Genomic DNA, 15,808 nt, shown 5'->3' on the forward strand with positions numbered 1-15,808 from the left:
CCTTAAATAATGTTCTCAGCTCACAAAAGTTGAAACTAATGTCCCTTTAATAGCTTGATTAATTAATTAATTAATTAATGTATTTGAGCAAATATTTCAAATTAAATACTGAAATTGGTAAAAAGAAACTTGTGACAATTGAAAAGTTGGGCAAGATCGATTAAAAAAGCTGCTTAAATTAACATTAAACCAGTTTTATCCAAAACTACATGAGTATTTAATATAAATGTGACTTTATTTACTTAATATTAAAGAGTTTTATTGAAGAATATTTTTTAAAATACCTTTTTCTGCTTAATGAGTATGTGTCGCAGGGTCGCACAAAACATGGCACACAACAAATAAAACGTCTAATAAAAAGAACATTTGATCCCTTTGCTGCCAAATCACTTTTTTGATTGTTTATCATCTGTTTTTCCTAAATACATAACAAAAAAGAATAAAATAAAAGTGTTTCAAAAGTGTTGACGTCTAAATTGTCCTCCAACTCTGGAATGAGCCACATGTCACATCGTCAACTCATTATCAATATTTGAGTTGAATAAGAGGTTTGGAAGCTGAAGCTATTTTTATTGAGCATTTTCACTCATTATTTACATTTTGCACAAAATACAACAGTAGGTGATCAATCAGTTATAGCTGTTTATGTTTGTTTATGTATATACTTGTATACTTGTACTTATACATATTTGCACTTTTTGTAATTCGCTTTGGACAAAATGACTAAAGGACTAAATGAACTGTAATGTAATGTAATACAGCTGCTCAGGAGGACATGGCTCCGCCCCTCCCACAGGTGTTTAATCGGGTTGCATTGGCCTCACCTGGTGCTGTATAAAATGCTACACTTTTGCTTTGACAGCATTTGGTTCGTTTGATCTGTGGCGATGGGAGGATGTTTGTTGCTGTGTGCATTCTTACTGCAGCTGTCAGGGTCCTTGCAAGGTGAGGCACCAAAATGTCTTTTACACCATCTACAAAGATCTCCTGATTAGACTTCATGCTTTATAATTTACTCAGAGTGCGTGCTGCATCATCAGCTATGATTTTAACACTTTTACACAGTTGTATCAGCTGGAAGCGGTGAAGAAGTGAAGTGTGGCGTGGGCGCTAAACCGTGCAAGGATGGCTCTGAGTGTGTCCCCTACAACCACGTGTGTGATGGAGAGGCTGACTGCCGGGACGCTTCAGATGAAGCTGACTGTGCGTTAGCATGCGCTGAAGGTACTCGACTCTCTTTCCTGAAGTTTGCTTTGACCTACTTGATCAGAGGGATCGTTTGTCACACAGTTCTGTGAACGACTGAAATGAGTTCATAAATAAGATTAGAAAGACTTTAAATCTTTATTTGGTATCAAACGTTTGATTAGATTAAAATGAGGAAAGTACTTTAATCTAAATCTGATGTGCATTCCTGGGATTTGAGCTTCAACGATTAATCAATCAACAAAAGAGTCAAACTGTTCTGCGTTGGCTGAAGTGTTCATGCAAAAATGTCTTTAATTAATTTTTTCAGCTCGTAGTGAGCGTCTGTTTTATATTAACGTAAGTCTCGTACAGAGAGTAACACATTCAAAGACTTCAGAATCTCTCTTCTGACCTTTTCTATAGACCAAATGATTTGAGAAATATAAATGGCAGATTAATCGATGACTCTAAAGTGACATTTTCTGCGTTCCATTTAGTCAAAGCTTCATATCACATGTACAGCGTCGCTTTAAAAACAAAGTAGTTTGAACTTTTTCTAGGAACTTTAGTTTACAAACTAGATTTCTTCCACGCTGCAGTTCAACTTCTCCCAGTGTGAACAAAAGGTTTCCTGCAGAGCTTTCAAAGTACCTCATAATAAACTGACCGTACATCATCAACTGTTTTAATGCTATTTGACCTCAAACGCATCAATCGTTTAGAAGCAAAGATCTTCACCTTTGTTCTGGACGAAGCCATAAGTTGTCTCCTGCTGTTGAACGCTCTGCATCCAACAGGTCAGTTCCAGTGTGCTCACGGGAGGAAGTGCATCGACCAGCAGCAGGTGTGTGACGGGACGCCTCAGTGTCAGGACCGCTCTGACGAGATGAGGTGCTCCAAGCAGACCGCTGGCTGCGTTCACCAGTGTGACGGTGCGACTCGCTGCTTACCTGCTAACTTCCTCTGTGACGGAGAGAAGGACTGCTTGGACGGCACCGACGAGGAAAACTGTGGTAGGTAGACGTGTCAGAGGGTGCACGATGTACATATAAACATAATGTCACACACAAGCAGTTACCGTAGGAGATGAATGGAACATAAATGAGAAAACAAAATGCATCTGGGCACAAAACTGGTAAAAAACAAACTGTAAAATGATCAGTTGAAAACGTTGTACTTTTAGTTCATACTGCAGCTGGCCTTAAAGTATGTGCTGTTGTGTTGGGACATGCTTTGGTCTTTCAAGGCGCCTTGAACTTTGACCCTCTTGCTCACACATCTGCTGTGCAAAGGATTGTGGGTCAGAATAGCTTGCTGGCTAACATGCTGCACAATGTGACCGGATGCCAGTGGTGGAGGAAGTGATCACCAGCAGAATGTATTTAAAGTAGCTTAAAGTCCTCGTATGCACACAAGATGATTTCTTCTCGTGCGCTACAAGAACAATCGGGGCCTTTAATCCAAAACAAGGAGTCGTATTTAATAAATGTTGTTTTTAAGATGAAAGGAACTACAGCTGGAAATAAAATGTAGTGCAGAAGTAAATTATACCTAAATTAGGTTCCACCACTGCAACATCCTGGTACTTTTGACCTATGTATTTGGGACCTCCTACATGTGCTGTGTTCTCTCAGGAGAATCACATCCAGCACCTTAATGTTTCCCATTTGTATCTTGCATCAGAGGAAGACAGGGATGAAAATGAAGGGACCTCGATGACCTCTGCTGGCCTCCCCCCCTCCTCCGCTGCCCTCCCCCCCTCTGCCCTCCCCCCCTCCTCCTCTGCCCTCCCCCCCTCCTCCGCTGCCCTCCCCCCCTCCTCCGCTGGACTCTCCCGCCCCATCAAGTGTCCTCTGGGCTCTAAACACTGCAGGGACCAGACCCAGTGCGTCCTCTACAACCACCTCTGTGATGGGGAGGCAGACTGCACAGACGGCTCGGATGAGGCAGAATGCTCCTCGGCATGTGAAAATGGTAATCTGGTGTTTTAATCTGGTGTTGTGATCGCTGCTAAAACGCTAATATTTCCCACCAGAGGGCAGTAAGATGGTTTTGGTTCTTTCGTAATTGCTTTGTGTCTCTTTGTATTTTTGCCCCTTCCATACTCTGAGTCTTTGCAGCTGTTTCGAGTCTCTTTGTAGTGTTTGCGTCTCTTCCTGGTTGGTACGCTTCTCTTTGCGTGACATTTTGTAGGTGAAGGCCAGGATGTCCCTGACACTTTGGGCCCCTGTGTACCCCTACAGACTTCTGTCTGTATAAGAGTTAATGTAAAGAGGAAGAGTTCACAGGATCATTTGTATATCTAAAGCCTGACTAAACCCCGTCCTGAGTTATGCCACATGTCCTCTGCAGACCAGTTCCAGTGTGCGCATGGACAGAAGTGTATAGAGCGGAGCCAGGTGTGTGATGGCGTGCCTCAGTGTCAGGACCGCTCCGATGAACTGAGATGTGCCAAGCAGATGGAGGGCTGCGCTCACCAGTGTGACGGCAAGAGCCGCTGCGTTCCCGTCAGCTTCCTCTGTGACGGGGAGCGGGACTGCTTGGACGGCAGTGACGAGGCCAACTGTGGTACGTTGTCCCTGAACAGGAAGTTCGCCGTTATTCAGCTCTCCTTGCACGGAACAGTTTGTGATTTTTGTCTCTTTGCCCCACAGCTGACATTAGCTGCAGTGCCAGAGAGTTCGAGTGCACCAGTGGCCAGTGTGTGTCGGCCAAAATGCTTTGCGACGGCCAACCGGACTGCGGGGACCGCTCGGACGAGGAGGGCTGTATCAAGGCGCCGGTCTGCACCACCAAGCACAGCTGCCCCCACAGCAAGGAGTGTCTGGTACAGGAGTGGATCTGTGACGGGCTGCAGGACTGCAGAGATGGCACGGATGAGAAGGTGGATGCTGAAGGAGACATTAAAGTAGACGGATTGCGTTTTATATACGACCATATTTACTTGTGAGGTGGAACTTCTGTAACGGTGAAAAGGGATTGTGACGCCCGACGTGTGTGTTCAGCTTGAAGAAAGGTCAAAGGTCGGGGTCAGAACACATGGAGCTGGTGGTCACTTATAATTAACGTTTATATTTCAGTTACCCCGAGTTCAAAAAAGAACTTTTTTCCTCTGCCGTGGAGACCTGCGAGGAAACACAAGTCTGGATGACTTTAAGTAAATGGCGCCGAGTTTAACAGCAAAGCTAAATTAAAACGTACTTTAAACGTTCACTCATTTATCCAGTCGATGCTCACTCCTTCACAAACACGACTTTTCACTGAACGTAATATTTAAACACGTCGGACAGTAGTGAGGAAACTTTGGATTCTCACTGACGAGAAACAAAGGTTCCTTCAAGGGAACACGGTGAGGAGCGGATGTACAAACCGACATCAGAACTCGCTGCGACGACTGATTGTCGCCATTTTCAAATGAAGTTTGACCAGTTTTAGATCAAATCTAAAATAATCCATGATTTCCTCGCCAGGATTGTCCCGTGGCTCCTCTGAAATGTGGGACGTTCCAGTGGTCGTGTAAATCCAAGACGCGGTGCGTCCCTACAGCCTGGTGGTGTGACGGCACGGAGGACTGTGACGATGGCAGTGACGAGACCGAATGTGAGTGGATGGACACGTCATGTAATCCCGCTTTAGTGCCACGTTTCCTCACGTCTCTGCCGGTCGTAGAATTATTTATTTTGCTTTAGGGAGATTTTTGCCAAGTGGCAGCCGTGATGAGAAGCTTCACACATTCTCTAAATGCTTAGGAAGGTGCTTCCTGATCTCCTTCAGCGTAGCGTATGTTGTACAGCAGGCAGTTTGTCACATAAAGATAGTATAAGAGTCCCAGGCTCGTCCAACAATACAACTACTGAAATAACATGTTGCATGAGACAGAATGGGGACAGTAAAGTGCTCAAATAGAATCAGACAGTAAGAGTTTAAAAACATTCTTTAGATCTGTTTGTTTCAGTAAATGGTTTGAAATTTATTTCAATTGTAACAAACTTGTAAATCGCTTTTTGTGTTTGTGTGTGTACACCAGGTGGGCCGGTAACGTGCCTCCCTCACCAGTTCCACTGTGGCAGCCAGGAGTGCCTGGATGCAGCTCTGCTGTGTGACGGCATCTCCAACTGTGCTGACGGCTCAGACGAGGGAGGCAGCTGCCAGACGAAGTGTGCAGACGACAGACGCTGCTCCCAGAGCTGCTCCAGCACGCCGCAGGGAACGGTGAGTCTGTTACTGATGGTGGTTAAAGGAGACGCTACAGGTGAACAGAGTCATACATGTTGTACACACTACAGGTGAACAGAGTCATACATGTTGTACACACTACAGGTGAACAGAGTCATACATGTTGTACACACTACAGGTGAACAGGGTCATACATGTTGTACACACTACAGGTGAACAGAGTCATACATGTTGTACACACTACAGGTGAACAGAGTCATACATGTTGTACACACTACAGGTGAACAGGGTCATACATGTTGTACACACTACAGGTGAACAGAGTCATACATGTTGTACACACTACAGGTGAACAGAGTCATACATGTTGTACACACTACAGGTGAACAGGGTCATACATGTTGTACACACTACAGGTGAACAGAGTCATACATGTTGTACACACTACAGGTGAACAGAGTCATACATGTTGTACACACTACAGGTGAACAGGGTCATACATGTTGTACACACTACAGGTGAACAGGGTCATACATGTTGTACACACTACAGGTGAACACAGTCATACATGTTGTACACACTACAGGTGAACAGGGTCATACATGTTGTACACACTACAGGTGAACACAGTCATACATGTTGTACACACTACAGGTGAACAGAGTCATACATGTTGTACACACTACAGGTGAACAGAGTCATACATGTTGTACACACTACAGGTGAACAGAGTCATACATGTTGTACACACTACAGGTGAACAGAGTCAAACATGTAACTAACAGATATCATGAAGCTTCCCCACTTCATGACTCACATCAACACAGTTTATATTACAAGTGTTTAATATGTACATGAGGCGTTATGTAATGTAGCTGTGGAGAGTTTACATCTACACACACAGTTACACACACACACTCTGATGTTCTCATGCTTCCTCTCGTCTGAAGAAGACGTGATATTGAAAATCTCATGAGATGTTTGCAGTGTCACTTTAAGTCGTCTGTCCTGCACTCGGTGGCATAAAGATTAAGACACCAATGCAGTACCAACTGAATTGTGAATGTAGTAGTACTAAGTTTCTGCAAGACTGTGCTGGGGGAGGAAAGCATCTTAATGAAGTCAGAGTCTCGTGACTGTATGAGGACTTGTTTACCCTGTAAGTGTAATGTGAGCGCTGCAGCTGACTCATGGTTCTTGCTGTGCAGCGCTGCGGCTGTGCTGCAGGGTTCAGGCTCCTGGAGGACGGGCTGACCTGCGCTGATGTCGACGAGTGTGAAGCCCAGAGCCCGGCTGTGTGCAGCCAGCTGTGCATCAACACACAGGGCTCGTACCGCTGTGACTGTCACACAGGCTACATAATGGAGGCAGGGGGACACCACTGCAAGATCACCGGTAAATTCCTCCGTAGCCTATATCCTGCCTATAACGTAACATTATTGTCTATAAAGTCAGAAAATGGTTAACTGCATTTCTGACAACCTGCTTTACTAAACAAATCCACATTTTGGACAAAAACTGACATCCAGAGAAAAGTTTGGTCTAATTTTGAACTGGAGCGTCTGCAGATACTTTGTTCTGATCACTTAAAGTAAACCAGATGAACACATCTTCACATCTTCACATCTTCACCAGCAGCTCGACTGTAAGGAGCTGAGAGTGCACTCTTCTATTTGTACATGCATCTGGTTTAATACATGCCCCCTCTCTGTGGGACTGTCCTTAACATGATGCGAGCACCAGAATGATCCTCTTCTCGGCCCTCAGTCGAACCCTTCCTGTTGTCGTCGGTCCAAACGGACCTCTTCCTGCTCGGCCTGCGCAGCGGCAACCTGGATGTGTTGGCGTCCCCGGCCAAGAAGGCCATCCTCTCCCTGGACTACGACTGGAGGGAGCGGAGGGTCTATTGGGTCAGTCTGGACACGGAGAGCGTCAGGTGGTCCTCGCTGGACCAGAAGACCACCGGGACCTTCATTAAAGGTCTGTGTTGTAGGGGACTAATGAGTTCTGTTGAGTCTTCTTCTACTCTACATTTCAGAGGGAAGTTTATCTGATGGTTTTAAATCTTAAATTAGAGTTGGGCTATAAAAGCATTTCTTGTCTCTAATGAAAATATTTTTCACACAAACATTTCAGGGTTCAAACTTCTCAAATGTGAGATTTGCATTTTATTTTTTATAATATATAAACTGTTACAGTAATTAAACAAATCCTAAGCACCAGCGTTACTACTTTAAATAATTTTATTGACTTTATTTTTGAGTTTGTTGGTTGGGTGGCACTTTGAGCCCAATCAACCCATTAATGGAGAAAAGAATCATGTGACCTGTGAAGGTGATCTGACATTTATTAATGCTGATGCAGAGGCGTTCACTGTCCTTCATGAGGATCCGTCCTCATGACTGTTTCCTGCAGGTGTCCGGGCGGATTCTGTCGCTGTGGACTGGCTCGGGAGGAACCTGTACTGGATCGACGGCGTGAACAGTCAGATCGTTGCCATCAGACTGTCGAAAGGCTCCGTGAAGTCCGTGGACCGCAGCGTCATCCTGGATGAAGACCTGGATCTGCCGCGCTCTCTGGCGCTGCTGCCACAGAAAGGGTCAGCATGACGTCATTTACCTCAACAGGGGCCAGTGCCCCTGTAACACTGAGCCTGGACCCACCTGTGGCCCCCCTCCGAACGAATATTGTACAATACCAATCATGGTATTTTTGTTGTGCCCGATTATTTATACTTAACTAAAAATATTGAAGGCTTGAACACTGCTTCGTTTATGTACCCCTTACAAAACACTTGGCCCCAGCCAGGCCCCCCTCCCCCCCCCCCCCCCAGTGATATTGGTCTAGAACCGCCACTGCCTCCACGGTGAGCGAAGAATCAAAGATAGTGATTCTAAAGTGGATTGAAGTAAATGGAAAAACTATCTGAACATCAGTTTACAAACTCTCGTTCAGAATAACGTCTCTTATCCACTCGATGCTCACTTCAAACACAAAGCTTTATTTAAAACCCTTCGGACTCACAGACTTGTGAAGCAGTGACGTTACGTTAATGCTCATCTTTGACTCGCAGCAAACTCTTCCTCATACTCAGTATTCCTCTCAGACAGCATGTTGTCTCTTTGGTAACTTCTGTCTCCCAGGTTGATGTTCTGGACAGAGATTGGTAACGTGGTGAAGATAGAGCGTGCCGGGATGGACGGCTCGGAGAGGAAGGTGTTGGTGAACTCCAGTCTGGGCTGGCCGGGCGGCGTGGCCGTGGACTCTGTCTCTGAGAGGGTCTACTGGACGGACGAGAGGCTGAAGGCCATCGGATCTGCAACACTGGACGGAGAAGACATTCGGGTAAAACACACAACAAATAACTTATTGTTGTTTGATCTTTCATAAGTTAATCAGTCAAAACTGTTAAACCAAAAAGGTTATAAAACATCTGAACAATAACATTTTGCTCATAGATTATTAGATATGATGGTGATTAGATGGTTATTACATGAGCTGCTGACGAACACGACTTCTCGAACTTGATGGTTATTTAATTAAGCAACTTTCCTAAACAAATGTTTTGCAACAGAAGGTAAAGATCACGTATGCTTTCAGTATTTCTGAGACGTACAAAGCATTTTGTTTTTATTTGATTACCTACAGGCAAATGGGTTTGGCGTGTCGCGTGTTTTTTATATGCATTATGGGTATTTGAGATGGCGCCTGTTGCTCGAAACATTTTCATTAAAAAATAAATGTCTTTAAATCACTTTTTCAAGCAAACTGTTTCAGAAACATTCTAACATTATCAATTTTTATTACATTAAGAATAAAAAATATTGTGTTCTTGGCGGCAAAGCTTTTTAAAGGTCATCCTGCCCTCTAACTAGAAGTTGCACTTCATGGGAGGTTTTTGTCCAAAATGGCCTGAGCATAAATTACTCGTCCTACATAATTAATCTTGTCAATAAATAGTTTTTTAATGTAATGTTTAGATTCTACAGATGAAGGAGAGCACCAACCCGTTCTCGCTGGCCGTGTTCAATGACATGCTCTACTGGTCCGATGCGAAGAAGCGAGTAGTGCTGGCTGCGCATAAAAACTCTGGCAAAAACCTTCACGTTCTCCTGAAAAGACTCAGACAACCTTTTGGTGTGAAGGTGAGTGAAATGCTCAGACTTGTGGATGTTTAGGCACAGGTGGAACTGGACCTGGTATTGTAATATAGCCTGTAGCTAAATCTGCATCATGAGTGTAAAGTGCTCACGGCAGCTCCTCCCATGCGCACAATCCAGGGATCTGTTTTTCTGTAAGGTGCAATAAAGCTTTAACACTTGTTTGCAGATCCTCCATCCATTGCTCCAGATGGGCATCGAGAGCCCCTGTGAGAAGATGGGCTGTTCCCACATGTGTGTGTTGGCCCCGCGAAACAAGGCTGTGTGCAAGTGTCCCTCTGGTCCGTTACTGGCTGAGGATGGCCTGACCTGCTCCAGCCCGGTCAATTCAGCGTTCCTGCTGATGCTGTCTCCCGCCACCGTCACACAGGTATTCCTACAGCGCACAGTAAAGCCCCTAACGGTGGACAAAAAACCCTCTTTAGATCTGGCTTTTGTCTCCTGTGGGAACGGTTACAATCTGCATCATTCCCAGAACAAATGTCTCCGCAGTAGTCACGATATTTATTGGCTCCGATCGCCAGTGATGGAAACAAGTGACCAGGAGGGATTAACTTGTTTGCAAATAAACAAAATGCTGCATTAACACCAAATCCATTATTATTATTATTATTATTATTATTATTATTATTATTAATAATAATAATGAGGTAAAGGTTGTGGCCATTGAGTAGATTTCCCTGATGTTTCGCAAACTTCGAAGTGAATATAGAGATATAAATAATAAAAATCAACAAGTATTTAGACAATTGGCATTAATTGTATGTTTTTTACATTAATAAATTATCTCCTCAAAGCCACCAGTTCCAACAATCAGTAAAAACCCTGCTTATATGCTAATTTAGCTAAAACAAAGGATATTGCATTAAGTTTAATTTGCTTTAACCGTTTACTTTAAAGGAAATGCATTGATTCTACTCTTGTATCTACTCTTAGATCTACTTGCAGTCTCGACACACATTAGGAGAGCTGAACACCTGGCCTGAACACCTGGCCCTGCAGGTGCCCAGCGTCAACGAGGCAGCCATCATGGACTACAGCATGCGTGACCACACCTTGTTCTTGACGGACGACGGTACAACATCGCTGAGCTCCTTCAAGCTGAAGGGTTCAGACTTGTCCTTTCGAGGGCAGCTTCTAAAACTCCAGGGCGACGCCATCACTGCCATGGCCCTTGACTGGGTAACTCTTAACGTCTACTGGAGCAGCAACAAACAGCCCCACCTGCAGGTCACCTCGGTCACCGGTGCATACTCTGCTGTTCTCATAAAGGAAGGTATTGGTAGGGTGGAGTCCATCGCCCTCCACCCTCCCAATGGCAGAGTTTGTTTTACTAACCTGGGCCTGCAGGGGACTGATACTGGTGCCAGTGTAGAGTGTGCCAACATGGACGGTGCTGGGCGGCATGTGGTTTGGAAGGATGCTAACCAGCCCACATCTCTGGTCTTCTCCAATGATGGGGATACAATTTACTGGGCTGACGAGGGTGAGAATGTGTTGCAGATGTTCTGTGTGCTTGTGAAGTTTTGTTCAAAGAGATAGTTTGGATGTTTTGAAGTGGGGTACTTGACCATAGTCGATGTATGGCCTACAGTAGATGTCAGCACACCCCCAGTTTGAAGAAACTGCCAATAGTACAAGAGGAAGCTAATGTTGAAGAAATTGGAGCTTGAATGTCGAATCAAAGCGGCAATCTTCTAGTTAAATCGACATATTTATTAACGTGATAAGTCAAACATGGAAAATACTTCTCGGCTGAGGACACTAATCACATCACTGTCTCCAGACTGAAAGAAAACCCAGGTTGCTGTCTCACGGCTCTGTGAAAGTGTGTACAAAGGATCGTAAACATATGGATAAATACATGGTGAAGGCGTTGACCTTCTCCTCATTGGTCCCCGTTGGCGCCATCACGTGCCTTGGTCAGCAGAGTCAGGAAGTGATGGTTGTTGACCTGTTCTCTTAAAGGGGAAGTGTTCCTACTGTGTTTACATTCAATATTGTGCTCGTAATACATAATAGTGCAGAAATACATATTGATTGAGGTAGACAAATACATATGACAGTCTTTCAAGTGTGGATTAATACGATCAGGAGTTATTTACTTCACAGTAATTAATGTGCTGCTGTGGACATGGGGGCAGCAGCAAAATGTATTTTATCCACCAAATCAGTATATTCTATATTTAGAATATTTTCACCACTTTACCTTGCTGTCGGCGCGTTCTGAGAACTGAAGCGGTCATCTATGCTCATCTGCTCACACCGAAGTCATCGGACATTATTGAAAAGTCATTTTAACACTTGGAACACACCAAGGTCTGCCTCGATTGTGATATTGCGCGACTTTAGTGAAGTTTAACCAAACTAACAGATCAAGGCGTCGGTAGACCAGCAACCCCTGTGTCCTGCGAGGTAAAGTGACTTTGTCAATAGAGTCTGGTGGCTTTGAAGAGAGAACTGAGTCAGTTCCTTGTCAGAAAGGGCTCTCCGACAGCAAGGTAAAGTGATGAAAATAGTGTGTATTTAAACTATATTTTTGACATTGTCCCCATCCACAGCAGTAAAAGTACTTGGCTTCCGTGCTCGTAGCCGTTTCTGCTTCTTAAACTGCCATCTACTGTAGGAATACACAGCATATGGATGAGTACCTCATACAACCCCACATCAAAACTATCCCTTAAGATGTTTTCATGCCTTGAAAGTCAAAAACTATTTGGAATAAAGCTGTAATTTGTTTAGAGAAGCGATAACATGGCTCTGATTCTTGCCCAGGTTTAGGGACCATAGGCTCTGCCCAGCTTAATGGTTCTGGATACAAAGAGTTGAAGACCGGTGATGGGCTGGCTGCTGTGGCGCTGAGTGATGACACACTGTTCTGGATGACACTCGGTGGTAATAACTCGTATAGTAAATTTAAAATAACACCTAATTACCTGTTCAACTACCAGGAGGTGACACTGTTCAACATAACTTTGAGTTGCAAACATCTTTCAATGTTTCCGTTTTAAAGTTCTAATGTAGCTACATGTCTATCCTGCAGACAAGACGAGACTGTGGTACAGAGATGAGCAGCAGAAAAACCAGTTGTGGTTTGAGATCAGCACAGAGGTGGTCAGCTTGAAGGCTTTCAGCCAGTCCAGTCAAACGGGTACGTAAGAAAACTACTGATTTGATGCTGGTCTAAGAGTTGGTAACCATCACAAACTCCAGGTGACTGACACTTTTTCACAGGTTCAAACCTGTGCACAGAAAACAACGGCAAATGCCAGCACTTGTGCCTCGCCACCCCAAAAGGTCGGACATGCAAGTGTGCCCATGACCACGTCCTTGTGAATGCCACCCACTGCAGCCCGGAGCAGCGCTGCCCCAATGGCAGCCGGGCCTGTCCGGATCAACTCTCATGTCAGCCTGTTGAGAAGTTCTGTAATGGACATGTTGACTGCCATAACCACTCGGACAAGCACTGTGAGTCTTATTAATAAGAACTGGAGAATGGATCTAATGTCTTAACTGTATTTAAGAAGTGGATGTAGTCACTGACGTCACCCATTGGTTTGTGGGACATTCTGAAGCCTCGTGTTCGTGATTTTAAAGGTTGTGTCTAGCTGGTAACCTTTGATTAGCAAAACTCTCACAAATAAGTTTCCTTGTCTGAAGAAAAGTGAGACTAATCCAGAACCTAATTTATTGTCTGGATGTGTATGCTTTGGTAAATACTTTTATGGTATAGAGGTGTGAGTTTTGCTCAAATCTAGGATAACCATCTAGACGCAAGCTCTTTTTCTTTTGGAACCAAAAATGACAACGAGAAGACGAGAGGATGGAGCCCTGAAGTACAACTGAACACTTAACATTTTGGTCCCCTAAAAATGGTGCTTGGTCATAATCTAAAATAACCTAAACTAATCCTCTTTTAGGTGACAGCCTGAAGCGGCCGACTGTAGCGGCGGTCCCTGCGCCCACAGAGCCCAACAGCGCCTCTCCTCCTCCTCGTCCGTCCCTTGTAACTCCTCTCTCTGAAGTCCAAGGCCTGAACACCACCCTGGACGTAAACCTTCAGCTCAGGAACCTGGACGCCCTGCAGTGCAGCCAGATACGCTGCAGTGGCAATGGACGCTGTGTGGAGACCAATGGAGACACTTCGTGTGTGTGTTCACTGCTCTACAGCGGTGATTCCTGTCAAGACAATCTCCTGAAGAACCTGCAGAGTCCACTTGTCTACGCCATTGCGGGGCTCTGTGTAGGAGTGGTGGTTATAGCTGTGATGGCAGTGGTGGTTAGACGGAAGAGTGCCAACGCAAGGTGTGTCTGATTAAGAAGAGTTAGGAAGGTTCCTGAGTGAGATGACCAAAAAGTATCCAAGTGGCAGCCATGATAAAAGCTGGTTGCATTCTCTAATGTTAAGGAAAGGTTTCAATGCTTCCTTATCTCCTTTAGCATAGGGTACATCCTTTACCAAAGGAGATGATGCCGTCCCAAACATCCATGCTGCAGCAACGTTTAGAGATTCGGCTGTTCACAAACAAAGTCTGAATTTAATGATTTTCATACAAATTGGGATTCATGTCGATAAACGAGTGGACATGAGCAACCACTTACAATGTGACGACAACTTAATTTAACTTGTGACTGGTAGCCTATTACTTTTCACTGAGTTGTCCTCATTAATATAGCTTGCATGAAACAACGCGTATCTACAGGATGATCTTTTAGAAAGCCATCTTCGGAAGAATTGGTTGACAATGGCAGACGTGCATCGATAACATCCGCCGTCACTTAATTGCGTAGCCTTGTGTAAGTTGTCCTTTTAGAAGTTCTTAATAATTCTCCATGATTTCTATCAAGGTCAAAGAACAATAGAGCAGAAAAGAAATTGGACTTAATTGTATTGCCTATACTTGGACCGCAGCACTGGTTTGCGAGCTAAGATTGTCTAACTAGTACCATAAACGAAGTACAGCCGGGAAATACTTTAGTGTTAAGTTTTGGGTCATAAACCAAAGAATTTGACAAATGCAAATTGTTATGGGATCAAACTTCAGCTTCTAATGGTCCTACTTGTCTGAAACAACTAATTCCAATGCAATCCATACAATGGTTGTTGAGGCGAAATCTACCTCACAGTGGCGCTAGAGAAGTCAGGGTGTTGCTACGCTTCATCCTCCGGCAATCATCCATAAGTTGCAATATTTCAGTCTGACATTGCTACACTGTTAGCGTGACTAAAATAAACCGAAAGTCCTTTTTTCCTGAGCGAACAATATAAAGTATCTCTACCTGTCTGTGCAGATGGTGTTGAATGTTTGCCACCGGAGAGCACAGGACTGATTGTGTATTGCCTCCATGCAGGAGAGCTAGCTTAGCAGCAGCGAAGGACATGAGCATGGCTGACCTGGAGAGCAAAGCGGAGACCGCCCCCGGTTCACCAGAAGCCCCCGGTTCACCAGAAGCCCCCAGTTCACCAGAAGCCCCCAGTTCACCAGAAGCCCCCAGTTCACCAGAAGCCCCCAGTTCACCAGAAGCCCCCGCAGACGCTGATGCACACAAACCAGAGGTGGACCTCCCATAAACTCCATAAACGGGTTCACAGTTTGTTGCTAAGCTTGTGGGATGGCGGTCTGACTTTTCTTTCTTTGCAGGAAGCGGTGTCTTCTGTGGACGGGAGTTGATTCATGGGCAAACGTTTTAAATAAACCTTCTGCATTTTCCACTGTTTCCTGTGAAGTTATTTACGGTTAGTTAGACCACCAATGTTGAATTGTTGACAGACTAACAGAGTTGGTGGTTATAACGCCGACTGCATTGTTCACTGATCAAAATAACTTTTTTTTAATGGTAGATGGTTAAAGGGTAACATCAGAGGTCGGTGACCACCAGGTTCTCCTGTCGTCCTCATTGCTGAACCTCAGCAGCTCTAGGATGACCTACATGGAACAAGATGGATCTGGGAGCGAAGTGCAGAAAATGCTCAACAGTTTTGCGTAATCTCCTGAATCCTGAATCCTGAAGGGGGGGACATGGCTGCAGATGCTTAGGTTATTGACCACTTATTTTACACCATATTTAAATGTTTCATAAAAGGCTGAAATTTATTTTCATTATTGAATAATCTGCAGATTACTGTTTGACACTTTATGGACCAAATGATGGGTTTGAAATGAGCAGAGCCTAACGTGACTTCTTCAAATGTCTCCATTCAGCAGTCCAAAACGCAAATGTTCAGTTTAGTGAGGAATGGCAACTTCACATGTGAGAAGCTTCAGCCAGACTGGGAGATGGTG

At 44.4% G+C, this 15,808-nt stretch overlaps 1 protein-coding gene across 1 annotated transcript; it reads left to right on the forward strand.

Moving 5' to 3' along the window:
- Positions 1 to 837: 837 nt before the first annotated feature.
- Positions 838 to 15,235, forward strand: LOC115014081 (very low-density lipoprotein receptor-like). Its single transcript, XM_029440732.1, has 19 exons — positions 838 to 945; positions 1,066 to 1,224; positions 3,541 to 3,756; positions 3,843 to 4,072; positions 4,659 to 4,788; positions 5,216 to 5,400; positions 6,573 to 6,759; positions 7,132 to 7,344; positions 7,780 to 7,963; positions 8,508 to 8,709; positions 9,345 to 9,509; positions 9,694 to 9,894; positions 10,461 to 11,010; positions 12,300 to 12,419; positions 12,568 to 12,675; positions 12,759 to 12,992; positions 13,445 to 13,829; positions 14,877 to 15,081; positions 15,167 to 15,235. Exons 1-19 carry the CDS (start codon positions 888 to 890, stop codon positions 15,194 to 15,196), a joined length of 3,762 nt encoding a protein of 1,253 aa, XP_029296592.1. The 5' UTR covers positions 838 to 887; the 3' UTR covers positions 15,197 to 15,235.
- Positions 15,236 to 15,808: the final 573 nt, after the last annotated feature.

The sequence above is a fragment of the Cottoperca gobio genome, chromosome 9 (assembly GCF_900634415.1).
Source record: "Cottoperca gobio chromosome 9, fCotGob3.1, whole genome shotgun sequence".
Taxonomy (NCBI): domain Eukaryota; kingdom Metazoa; phylum Chordata; class Actinopteri; order Perciformes; family Bovichtidae; genus Cottoperca; species Cottoperca gobio.

Excerpts from the sequence above, each read along its gene's own strand:
- LOC115014081 (XM_029440732.1), top strand. The coding sequence starts at position 888 with ATGGGAGGATGTTTGTTGCTGTGTGCATTCTTACTGCAGCTGTCAGGG. Across the intron at positions 9,895-10,460 it reads CTCCCGCCACCGTCACACAG|ATCTACTTGCAGTCTCGACA; the intron begins GTATTCCTACAG and ends ATCTACTCTTAG. Across the intron at positions 12,993-13,444 it reads TAACCACTCGGACAAGCACT|GTGACAGCCTGAAGCGGCCG; the intron begins GTGAGTCTTATT and ends ATCCTCTTTTAG.